Source organism: Chaetodon auriga, chromosome 3 (genome assembly GCF_051107435.1).
Source record: "Chaetodon auriga isolate fChaAug3 chromosome 3, fChaAug3.hap1, whole genome shotgun sequence".
In the NCBI taxonomy this organism is placed as follows: Eukaryota; Metazoa; Chordata; class Actinopteri; order Chaetodontiformes; family Chaetodontidae; genus Chaetodon; species Chaetodon auriga.
Window position 1 is genome coordinate 15,532,246 of NC_135076.1, and position 12,678 is coordinate 15,544,923.

General features: G+C 43.0%; 1 protein-coding gene across 14 annotated transcripts in view; it reads right to left on the reverse strand.

The window, feature by feature from the left end:
* Positions 1 to 335: 335 nt before the first annotated feature.
* The window catches only part of ephb3b (eph receptor B3b), a 62,063-nt gene continuing 49,720 nt past the window's right edge, over positions 336 to 12,678 (reverse strand). For 5 of the 14 annotated variants that reach the window (XM_076725693.1, XM_076725677.1, XM_076725692.1 and 2 more), the window contains exons 12-16: positions 12,173 to 12,388; positions 10,796 to 10,945; positions 10,175 to 10,374; positions 6,986 to 7,141; positions 336 to 4,809 (exon numbers count right to left, since the gene is read on the reverse strand). In XM_076725693.1, the coding sequence (XP_076581808.1) occupies positions 4,701 to 4,809; positions 6,986 to 7,141; positions 10,175 to 10,374; positions 10,796 to 10,945; positions 12,173 to 12,388 (831 nt within the window). In that variant the 3' untranslated portion in view covers positions 336 to 4,700. Of the gene's footprint in view, positions 4,810 to 6,985; positions 7,142 to 10,174; positions 10,375 to 10,795; positions 10,982 to 12,172; positions 12,389 to 12,678 lie in introns of all 14 variants that reach the window. The other 9 variants (XM_076725654.1, XM_076725690.1, XM_076725661.1 and 6 more) reach the window with 3 other exon arrangements.

Sequence of the window (12,678 nt, forward strand, 5' to 3'; positions counted from 1 at the left end):
CACTAACACAAACATGCAGAGTTAAATCTGGGGGTGTTTGTTTATCTGAAGCAGATAGTTATCTGGACTGAGGCTTTGGTGCCACTTTATCAACAAAAAATGTTATTGTGATAACTGCTGAACACTATGTGAAGCTCTGGTAGTGATTATAGGAGCAAGAGATGGCCATAAATGATAATCAGTGAAATTGAATGTGTTTGTCTTGGGCGAGTTCTTGACTGGAGAACACGTGTGTGATTATGTGTTGGCATGGTCGCTCATGGAAGAACAATTTAGTCCTCATGGATGAATTATCAGTTCAAAACACAACATAAAGACTCAGTCAGGAGATCAGGTCACGTTTCTTAAATAATTTAATTGCAAAAGGGTCTTTTAAAAATATTTCTACAAGAATGCATCATCATTTTTTTTTTTTTAGTAATTTGTTGTGTATGTCTGCACCATTAAATACATCTTAATGCTTTTCAAAGAGGAATTAACAATTGCATTTCTCAGCGCTTTATTCCATCCCCACCTCCCAGTTCTCTACACATGTACAGTACTCTCTCAAACATATCACTTCCTTGTATGAAGAGGGGGTTTTCAAAAGTGACCAAAAAGACAGATGTGGGGTGAGCTTGTTAGAAGACAGAAGAAAAGACTGTATATATTTATTTAAAACAGACAACTGAAGAAAAGGAAGTTAGTAAGTGGTAAGGGGTTTCGGGCAGGGTGGGTGTGTTTGTTTGATGATCTGCGGAGGATGTGAAATGGCCAAAGAAAGGTGGAAGGAATGTTGGGATAGTTTGAATCCTATTGGCACACACAGAGATAACCACATCTGACAAAGCTTAAACTCTGCTGATCAAAGTGTTGTCTGTATAAAATGGCAATCCTTTTATTTCGCACACTGTCTCAAACACACACACACACACACACACACACACACACACACACACACTCACACACAGGCGCGCAAACATAACAGTCCATCTTAATTTCAGCAACATGCAGTCAGAAGGATGAACAAAAAACACAAGAGAGCGAGTTTTCCTCTCTGTGAATGCTGAATATTAAACACTCCGGTGAATGTGTGAAAAATCCACTTAAAGATTAATTGTTTGCAGTTGATGTGGTGGCAGTTTAATCATTTTAAGATGTGCAACAGTGCCAGTTGAGCTCATCACTCATGGCCCGTTGACTTCGGTGAACACAGCTCCAGACCCCAGTGCACCATGTGCACCTCATCAATAGTTCATGCAAGCTGCAAAGCGTTGCCATTTTTCATGAGTGGGCATGTCTGCCATCTGATTGTGTTTAGCCCCCATATGCCCCCCTTCTCTTTTTTTTTTGAATGCTCATCAACTGTGTCTTTTTCGGTGTCAAATGTGACTTTGCAGCAGCGTGGCTTAGCCGATTGAATGATCGAGCTGAGTGCAGGGATAGGGACTGGTATTCTATATTCTTGGGAGACTTCAGGTAAACGTGAGCGTTTTGATTGCATTAATTATGCTCTTCTATCAACCCAAAATGTAGACACTAAGCTTGTTTTCCAATCAAAATGCTGTTCTGCTTTGGAGGAAACAAAATAATTCTGCAGAATGATATATATATTAAAAAAAAAGTTTGCACATCTAACAGGCACTTTCAACACTGTCTCATCACGGTAACAAATCAGGCTGACGATGTACCAGCACTTCTCATCTCAGAAATCTGAACTGATGCTTTGATGGAGAGAGAAAAAAAAAAAAACTATATAAGACTTATTTCCTGTGTAGTTTGAGTACACAACAGTTAGTCACTGTGCTACTTCATTGTGTACTACAACTGCTACAGGTTAGTAAGCCCTTCACAGAGTGTTCTAGCAGTACTGAAAATGTCTGTATGTGGAATAAGATAAAACAATGTAAAACGGGAAACACAATGCTGTTTTGCATAACATCCTCCATGACTTTTGAAGGGACTTAAGAGAGGCTGACAAAAGTAATATGGCAAGACATGCTGCATGGACACTAACATCACGCTATCATTACACACCTAACTAATAATATTCACATATTGCATTGATCAGCTCCAGCCCGTACGATATGGAGACTGTCTGGAAGATCACACTGGTGTTGCAGCCCCATCTTTTCATCCACTACCTTCAAACACCCCTCTGTGAGAAGTGCAAATAGTACAGTCTCCGTGATGCAGCTGCTATCATTTAGGATGGGGGGGGGCCTGCAGATTTTGGCTGTCTGCATGCCAGGGCTGTTGATCCTGCACTGTACTAATCACGCAGCCTGAGCTGAGACAGGATGATTGCAGGCCATACAGGAAATGAAGAGAGATAATGATAGGTCAGCCCGCCGTATGTCTGCCCTCGCTGCATGCTCATATTCTAGTGATGCCAGATTGGCTTCTGAATTAATCGACCTGACAGACAAAGACCAATAGGTTTCTACTCTGACAGCCCTGGACTCTCTGGCGAGGGTCCTGCTGCCAACTGCAGGTCTAGTGATGGAGGTCCGCCTCCGGGGCGAGTGAAATGATTGGCAGGTAGGCTGCATCATCGCAGGACCTTCCTTCTAATGAGTCCTTAACAGTCCCACACGAGATGAGTTCAGAGGATCCTAGGTGATGGTAAATAAGTAAAATCAATAGGTAAACCACAGAGATGCTTCAGAGCGGTTTGCAGGAGGTTTTGGGTTGAAAACGATGCGCCTGGAAGACGATTAGTAACAGCTCAGTGCTTCACAAATGCTCTTTCTGTTGAGAATGAGAATAGATTGGGGAAGCTTAATATCCAGGTCTGGTGGCACACACAAGCTTGAACACACCTACACAGACACTCACACAATGGACGGAGAGCAAAAGGGCGACATGTTATTACCAGTAGTCTAACCATTGGTTGGTGTTCATCTCCTCCTCTCTACCTCCTGACTTCCCACCCTCATCTCTCCTCTTGCTTTGCCTTCTGCTAAGTTCACTCCGAGTCAAACATTTCACAACAGCACTTCCATTTTGTCAAAACACCATTTTTCTTGTTATTTATCGTATTTTTGTTACAAAACATGTACAGGCTGTTTAGAACAACAACAAAAATACAATATCCAATTTCTATGCACTTTCTTTTAATAATAATCAATTCATTAGGTGAATCCTCTTGGAGTTTCTCTTCCTTCTGATTGTTCCAAGTCCACTGTCCCAACTGGCCCGAAGTCCATCTGGGTGTTGGTGGGGTGGGGTGGGGTGGGGGGGGGTACAAATAAATACATAGGGCAGGATGTCAAGAAATTAAAACAAGAATTTTGATTATTTCTAAATCCAGATAATAGTAAGTAGAAAGGAAGGTGTCCATCATGGTTTCTCTCAGTTTCTGCATGATGCATATATATAATTTTATATATATATGTATGTCCTAAGTTCATTTTTTTGGATTCAATAAAAAAGAATGTTTAACAGTTGTCCACAGAATATAGCGTAATTGTTTCAGATATATTTGCTCCTTGTCACGGTTCAGTTCATGCGTTAATTCTCCACGGTGGCAGATAGCGGAAGCTGTATTGTACAGTATACTCGTGTGCACCTTGACACACCCGCACATCCAAGCACACTTAATCACACATACACGCGCGCACACATACAAAACGCACACAAAAGGCCAATTGGTCTTTCTATCGTGTTGCCACAGTCCTCGTCTCCCCTTAATCACGTGAAGCGTCCAGCGGGGGTACTTAGGTTTGACCGGCCGTTATTGAAACCACAAATCTCCCAAAAATGTCTAAGAAAGCCAAGAAAAGACACAAAAAAAAAAAAAAATGGTGTGTGGACAAACAAAAATAAAACATTTATGCGTAAAAACACAGTTGATGAGCAGGTGATCCCAAGCTGTGGAACTATCCTGAGTCACTTCAGGTCAGCGTGAAGAGGTCGTCTGGTGAACTGTTGAGGGCTCAGCAGCCAAAGCAAGTGTCCAAAAATGCCGCTGCCCTCTTTTGACCTTTTTGACCTCTGTCATCCTCTTGACCTCTGACCTCATTTTTCCTCTTCCATCACCTCACCCTTCTCCAGCAAGTGCCCTTTTAGATAACACACCTTCAATATGAAGATGGAGAACGACACACACGTGCACAGTAAAACAACTTCTATCAGGGAAAGAACTGTCCTCTATCTCCTGTGGGTCCTCTTTTTTTGTTTGTTTGTTTGTTTGTTTGTTTTTTTACGTGTGAACGTTTGTTCACCTTTTTTTTTTTTTTTATACCAGGGTGTTCATTCTTCACTAAGTATTACGTCCGTCAATGCTGGGTTGAGAGGTCAAGGGGAGGTACTCTTGCGTGAGGATCGGAGTGTGATGTTCCAGTTACCGGGCTGAGGCCAACCTCACTAAAACACACATGCATGCAAACGTCAACCCTCACCAGAAGTCGGTGAGGCACGCATGGGATATGAGGGGGGCTAACTCTTCTTCCTCTTTCAAAAACACACTAATTCTGATTGGATGGAAAAAGAAATGATGACAAATAACAAAAAAAAGCAGGAACAGGAAATGGAAGTGGTAGTGAAATAAAGAAAAAAAAAATAGTCATAGGCACTGCAAGCCAGTTTCATAGCGTCTAATTGGCAGAGATGGGTCAGGCAGCTAGGGTTTTCCAATGGCTCTCTCTGGCACAGATCCTCCCCCGTTTTCCTGTCTGGCTGTCCTTCGACTGCATCGGTGTGTGTGTGTGTCCCGTCGCTCACACCTGGACAGGAAGTGTTTGGTTCATCTGTAGTCTCATGTCCTGAATGCTCCCAAGAATCTTCTTCTGATGGCCAGCCAACGTTACCCCTATCCGCAGCAAGTCCCTGTGGAGCGAGAAGAAAGGAGAAGAAAATAAGAACAGGTGGCTCAGTTGGAAAAAAAACAAAAGCGGACAACATCACGTCCGAAGCTGCAGTGCAAATTTCACTTTTCACCCACAAGTAAACACACACTCGACGTGCTGGGAACAGAGACAGGCAAGCACCTTGGCAATCACTCATAAAATGGTTGACAGAGGGTATGTCAACAAAATGTGGACACTCATGCAACTATAGTGATTGGAACATACTTGCGTTGCCTGGCAGGTGGGCAACAGGAGAGGTGTCAAAGGGCTATAATGTGATGGTTAATGATTAAAGAGCAAACTTTAGCTACTGTTCAGCAGCTGGCAGGCTTCACAGAGTCCACACCACTTAGCTACAGAAACAGGGAAGTAAAAGATCCTTTTTTTTTTTTTTTTTCCCTGTAAGATACTGGACAGATTACTCACTTAGGAGCATGTCATTCATGCTTGGAATGGGTCCGGGTGGCAGTAAATCAGCTTAAACTTGCTCACTGTTGCACAGCATTCCTCGGTGCTTAAAAATATCTTAGAAAACCTACAGCAAGTAAGTGTGAATTAGTCTTTGAGCCAAGGGGTTCGCACCAGCTACAACGTGATCTTTATATTAAATGGAGGGCTTTAACCTCAGGTTGAAGGTGCACTGGGAAAAAATGAAAATGTTGACACACAGTTGGTGTTACTATACCCTTAACAAGGCCTGGGATAGCGTACCTACTTTGGCTGTCATTAGTCAGATGGCATAATCTAATCATCATGGCCATGTTGATTTAACACTGTACAATAATATCACGAGAACCTCTCTTTTCCGCTCGCTTGTTTGATTTCCCCTGTCGATAGCTGAGGAGAGAGCGGTCGGCGTCTGGGGCAGTGATTAGCAGACTGTTGGGGCTCTGCCACAGTCTGCGTCCTCTCGCGCACACACACACACACGACACACACAAATACTGGATAATCTAATATTACACACAGACACCATACACTCTGCTTGTCTCAATGACTTTGTGGCTCCATCTATTGTGGTACAAAAGCATGCACCTAAACACACACATGCACAAACACATGCAGTACCCGCATGTGCGCACACACCCAAACCCCCACTGCACATCCATCCTCTCCGAAGCTAAATACGGGTGCATCACTGCAATTTCGCACAAATAAATGGAGTTTTTTTGTTTTTTCATATTTCGCCATCTCCATCAGTGCAGCAATGGAGGATGAAATGATAATAAATGGGCACCATTAGAGGAATTACTGGCCATTAAGGGCAACAGAGAGCCTCAGTACACCACACCTGTCAGCCTGGCCAAATTGAAACAAATTACCCCCACCTCCATTGCCTATTATGCTGCTAATGAGGATAATTTATTTATCATTATAATCCTAATTCATTTATTTGATCATCACTGGACTCCAATTTCCATGATTTCCATTACATCATTTCCTGTTTGTAAACACTGCAGAAGGTGGGTGGGTTGTCAAGGTCAACTGGATATCGTCGAGAGGGAAGCATCTGCAAGTGCTTTCTGAAAAATTGTATGAGAACGTGCACTTTTAAACACACAGTTAAACTGTGTTAGCTGTTGATTCTAAGATATTGTTTCGCATCTGACGCAGGTGATTGTTATTAGTCCCCTATCCTGATTACATAATCCTCCCCATCCTATCCTGATTGGTCAATTACATACCAAATTACAGGAAACGCAAAGAGGATCTTATGTTTTCTCATTTTCTACTCCTACATAATGCCTTTCTTATGTCTCTTACTGTGTTGTCAGTAAATCTCACGTTTTCCTTTTTAAGACTAGTGGTCTTTATTTACTACATTATGTGTAGAGAAATTCTGGAGCAGTAAAAGGCATGCAACTGATACTGTCTTCAAGATGTGGTTTATCTTCATAGCATCACAAATGTATTTCTGAAATGTCTCCTGAATATACCAATAGAGTAAAATACGCTTTTTTTTTATCCTTTATGTTCTTCATTTGATGTCTGAGCCTACTCAGTGCCCCTTTACCACATCTTATCATGTTTAATTTAGCCGTTAGACTATTTTTATTCCCTCAAGGTCAATCTGTATAACACTAATTTGACTCTCAAACTCAGCCCAGTCAATCACTTAAGGCCTGATTAGCTGAATCCACTCCCTCTCCACTCACTCTGCTGTCATCTGGGCCACCAGGTCAAAGGAAGCAAATCCGGCGTTGACGAAGTTGTCACGGTAGCGGCTCATCTTGATGGCGTCCAGCCAGTCCCCCACAGTAGTGAAAGTGGTATAGTCTGGCACACAGCGATCAAGCAAGGGCTGGGATACCCTACATTGATGAGGAGGAGGGAGAAAGAGAAACAGAGAGAGAGAGAGGGTTAAGGTCGTCACTCTACTGCCTCTACCGGCCAACCTCACCCCTAAAACGCCCCCCGCTGAGCGCCACCTCTCCATCTCTCCACCTCTCCATCTCTCCACCTCTCCTCATCTCTTCTCCCCTCTCCTCTCCTCTCCTCCACATGTAAGGAGTTGTGTGCAGGGGGTGGGGGGGTATGTAGGGTCGGGGGCACTTTCATGAGTGTGGAGAGACTGGCTGGAGGCTTGGATGGTGGATGCTGGCGCTGCAGCTGGTGAGGCGAGGTGGTGTGTGTTCACAGATCAGATTTCAAATCTGGTCTTGAATGATGACTAAGCACACTGTAACTGGCAATTAACAACATCAGCTTTGTCTTTAGAAACTATCATTTCAACATGTGTAATAGTATTTGGCAGCATCTGTGAGAATGTGCAATGTTCACTATGTGAACCCTCTTGAAACCCTGGAGATATCTGAATGGCTTATTTCCTGTTTCTGGTTCATGTTTTTCTTGTTGTAATGAGATGTCACTGAGTTGCATGGGAACTGACAAAATGTGACAAAAAAAAATCCTAAATGAAATCCAATCTGAGTAGTTGTACTCAGCTGCAGTTTCGAACCACCTACAAAGGTGGCTTAAATCTGATCTGGAAAGATTGGATTCCATGCGGTTTTGCCCAATAGCTAAAATCAGATTTGGGCTGCCTGTATGAACGTGATCGTACTTAACTAGAAGGATATAAGCCATATTCTTTATAGTACATTGTTGTTGAATTTTAAGTACATTGTCGCAGGGTGTGTTTGAGGTGAAAATACTTCATGACACTGAAGAAATATCTGTGGAATGTAAACACCGATGTTCACGTGTGGTTGCATGGTAGGACACCTGAACCAATGGATGATGGCAATACATGGAAAGAATGGATGACTGTGCATCTGTGGGCATATGAACATACCATATTTAGTCATGTGATAGTTTCGGTGTGTGTGTATGGCTGAAAATGTGTTTGAGTGTGTTTTGCATGTTCCTGTGCACCTGTTGACAGCCCAAAAGGGCCTTTCTAAAGAAGAAAGTGTCTGCTGATCAATGCTGTAGATAGAGAGGCCACCTTGGGAGTTTTAATAAAACTGTGCTACAACTCAGAGCGAAGTGGAGCGGATGAACAAGAGAGGAGGTGGAGGGGGGAGGTGAAGGAGGAGAAACAGATGAGGGAGCAGGCAAGCTGAAAGAGCACCACTGTCTCCCCTCCTCTCTGCTCTGTTGATCCCTGTCATCCTTTTTGATGGCATTAGATTCATTAACAATTAAAAGAGGAATGGAGAGAGAAAGAGGGAGAAAAGTAAAAAGGCATGGAGGGGGAGTTAATAACAGTGATACAGAGGCTCCATTGAGTGGTGTAGATGGAGTGATTTTTAATAAGGCCTGTGCTTCAGAGCCCAAGGCCTCAGGCCGTCGTTAACGCCAGGCTCTGGCTTCTCTTAATGGAGTATTGTTAGTCCCCCTTCTCTAAAGTTGGCTTCAAAAGGGTCCAGATCGTTGATGAACACATGTGAGCCACAAGCAGAAAGACAGCAGGAAAGCTGGGTAATATTGTACGCTAACTAGTCACACAGGCATAGCCTAAATTCAAGGTCAGTGGCTGACACCGTCACAGGTTCTCCAAAGAGGTTGTCTGCTGGACTATTTTGCATTTTTAATAAGTTTAGAGAGTGGACGTGATTCATTTCCCAAGTGTGAATTTCTGCATTTATAACTTAACAGTAGAAGGATAAACACAGAAATGACTCATGGCACTGCTGCCAAAATCCTAACGCCACCAAAGCTCAATTACTCATTACACTTTACACCTACAGTTCAATAAGCAGTCATATCAAGCACAGATACCACACACAACCGCAAGACTTTTATACCAGACAGCATTAGCTCACCTCCAGCCACCCTTCAATGCCGAACAGGACGACGGTATCATTTCTCACTTCTCCCTTGTTAGGTTTGTCGGCAGGAGGCCACCTCTCCGCTGGCCCGTTTAAAATCTCGTTAGTGGCTAATTAAAAGGCGCTCCCATCTCTTTTTTGCATCGCCTTAATCGAGCTAATTAACCGCAAGCTTAATCTTCTAAGAACGTCACTCCGGTGGCCAACCGAGACCCTGGTTTCCCTCGTGAGCCCAAACCAGGATTGTCTGCGGCCCTCCCTCAAGACAGAAAGACCCTGATGCAGGGACAGATAGGTAGGTCATCCCCCTCCCTATCGCTCCAACTCTGCCACCTTCTATCCTCCAAATTCTTTCCAAGAAACAGGTTCCAGAGAGAGGTAGTGCAGCTAAATGTAGATGTGACATCATTGATTGAGCTTCCAATTGGTGGGGGAGCTGCTTTAAGGGCTGTATTGAGCTATGGTAATTTGGATTTGCACAATGGCCCAGGCTGCATAGATGGGAACTAAAGAGTTCTATGAGAACAAGTGTGCACTTTCTGGGAGAGATTGTTACAGCTGAGTCAGAGTGACTCACATACACCGGATCAACTTGGATAAGGAATACTTGCACAATGGAAATCATTATCATGTTTGCTCTGGCTCAGGTGTAAATGAAATAGCTCAGGCCAGAACTCTCGCGGCTGAAAAGTCAAGCGGCTTCATTCAATAAACTAATGACTTTTTGCTGTTGTCTATCACAGGAGTCCAGCAGGTCTCCTCCAACATATGTCTTAAAAAGGCAGAGATTTTCAGAAAGTGATCAGCACTAACATCCATAAAGATTTGACCTTAATTATACATTATTGCCCTTTATGAAAATCACTAATCCACCTCATAAAACTTGACAAGGACCTCAAGGGAAACTGAGAGAAACAGCATCAAGCTGAAGTCTATTTCTGTAATTACCAGCTGCACCGAACATACCCAAGATACAGCATTTGCTCTTAGGCTTTGCTTGACAGGGCTTTCACCCTGATTCTGAACTTAATGTGACTAGCATACTTTTTATATCATAATGTTACAGCTTACCCAGTGGACTGTGTGCTGTTGGTGACCACCTTGAGGCTGGCAGCATTGCGGATAAGCTTATCCAGCGTGGCCACAATCTGGGTGAATTTGGGTCGCAAGTTCCTCTCTTTCACCCAGCAGTCCAGCATGAGCTGGTGCAGTGCTGTGGGGCAGTCCATGGGTGGGGGCAGTCGATAGTCCTGCTCCACGGCATTTATCACCTGAGGAAGGACGACAGAGAAATCACAATCACTTCTAATCACAGAGTACGGTGTAGAGGGAGGACGGGCAACACACGGAGAGAGATGGGTCGATGAAAAGAGCAAGTGAAGGAGGATAGAGGAGGGTGAATGAGGGAAATGATGGGGGAGTCAGAGATAAACAGGAAAAAAGGCTTTAGAGAATACATAGAAATCAGGGCCAGAGAAAGATGAGCTTTGAGTGGTAGCTGTGGGTGGGTGTGCAGAGAGAGAGAATGGCTATTGGACAGTGATAGCAAAAGTGGTTGAAAACTATCATAATTTTAAATATCTACATCTTACCTTCTACTGCAAAAAGCCGCTTAATGCTGAATATTTTCAGCATAATACCTTTTCTTACAAATCATCTACATAATCATAAGAATTCTTCATCTCAGCTTACATCTTGATTGCTCATGTCCCAGTACGGCCGCTCGCCGTACGACATCACTTCCCACATGACAATGCCGTAGCTCCATACGTCACTGGCAGAGGTGAACTTCCTGTAGGCAATGGCCTCGGGAGCCGTCCAGCGAATGGGGATTTTCCCTCCCTGTGGATATGCGAATGAGTAGGTGAGCATGAAATACTGGAGGGATGGAGCACAAACACAATCACACACATACGAGAGGAAGAGAGAGGGTGAGAAAACACAGTCTAAGGGAAATGTTGATGCACAACACATGGGTGCATGCTGCAGAGCCCAAACACCACATACACACAAGGTTAGTAACACAGTTACAGGAAATGGTACATACAAACACATGAAGCTATAGACTATTTAATGTGCTACAGACTCTATTTTTCAACATCAATATATCACCATCATTGAATCCTTTCGTATAACTTATATATATGCTATAACTACATAACTATCCTTTTAAGACACACTTCCCAAATAACACTATTGCTTCGTGTCACCAGGGGACTTGTCATTCCTCAGTCTTCCTGAAAAGTGTCTGCTTTATTTTTTTCTTTAGTTAAGATTATATACATGTTGAAGGTTCAATCAGCCTTCATCACCTGTAACCTATGAAACCTATTCAGAAAGTTTTAGGTGGTTTGCACTGAAAGATAAAAGCAGTTTTCCTGTTTTGAGAAGTCAGCAAGCCCAGCAGCACATTTTTACAGACTGAAGGAGGCTGACTATCTTTATGCCAGAGCTTACACTCATTTATGACAATTATACTCAATCTCAAAGGACTCTTTCCTATGTGCCTTAACCTGCTTTGCCAATTTTACATGTTGTCGTGAGAATAGGAACTAGAATAATTCTTTCATATCAGACATTCTATTAATTTGTCGGCTAAGATCGTTGTAGAACTTCTGGAAATCTGCAGCAGCTTCATTGGAAACGTGTACAGGTAAAACTTTTACATAGCCCCAAAGCGCCCATAACTCTCCCCCTTTTGAAGTATTTTCATGTCTCAAAATCTAACATATTTAATATCACAAAATCAGCTATGAACATTAATTCGGCTGCAGTACATTTAGCTTCAGCCATTGTTTTAACTGTTCTTATTTTTCCCACCTGCACCTGTCATTCACAATGAGAAGAAAAAAAAAAAAAAAAAAAACTCCCTTTCTATCCATAATGGTCATGTCATATGGGAGCAGACACAGATCTATTTTCTGAATACACTCATACTTAGCAATTTTGTTATTAATTTGTAAAGGTGATGTACTGATGTTAAAACGTTCTGTGTAGCACCATTGAACATTGATTTCACACATGAATACACAGACACACACACACACACACATTTGTATCCTGACTCACCAGGGAGCTGGTGTAGGTGGGGTCTGTAGGGTCATCCTCCAGGAAACGCGATAGACCAAAGTCAGACACCTTACACACCAGATTACTGTTGACCAAGATGTTACGGGCAGCCAAGTCTCTATGCACGTAGTTCATGTCTGACAGGTACTTCATGCCTGCTGCGATACCACGCAGCATGCCAACCAGCTGGATCACTGTGAACTGCCCGTCATTGAGCTGGCAAAGGAAGAGCGAGAATGACCAGGAGAAATTAGAAGGCAGATCAAGGTTGCATTTTCAAAGAGATACAGTATATGTTCCTCTCCTTCTTTAACTTTATTTGTCTCCTCTTTATCTTTCAGGGTGTCTGTGCACACCTGCAACTTTCATCTCTCATCACTTCACACTGTAACATCTTTATCTTTTCTACCTATCCATCCTCCATTCCCCTCTTTCTCTGGCAGACAATGTATGATATGACTTTGAGGCAGTGATTCATTGGAGACTGAGCTCTTTGTAAATGTCAC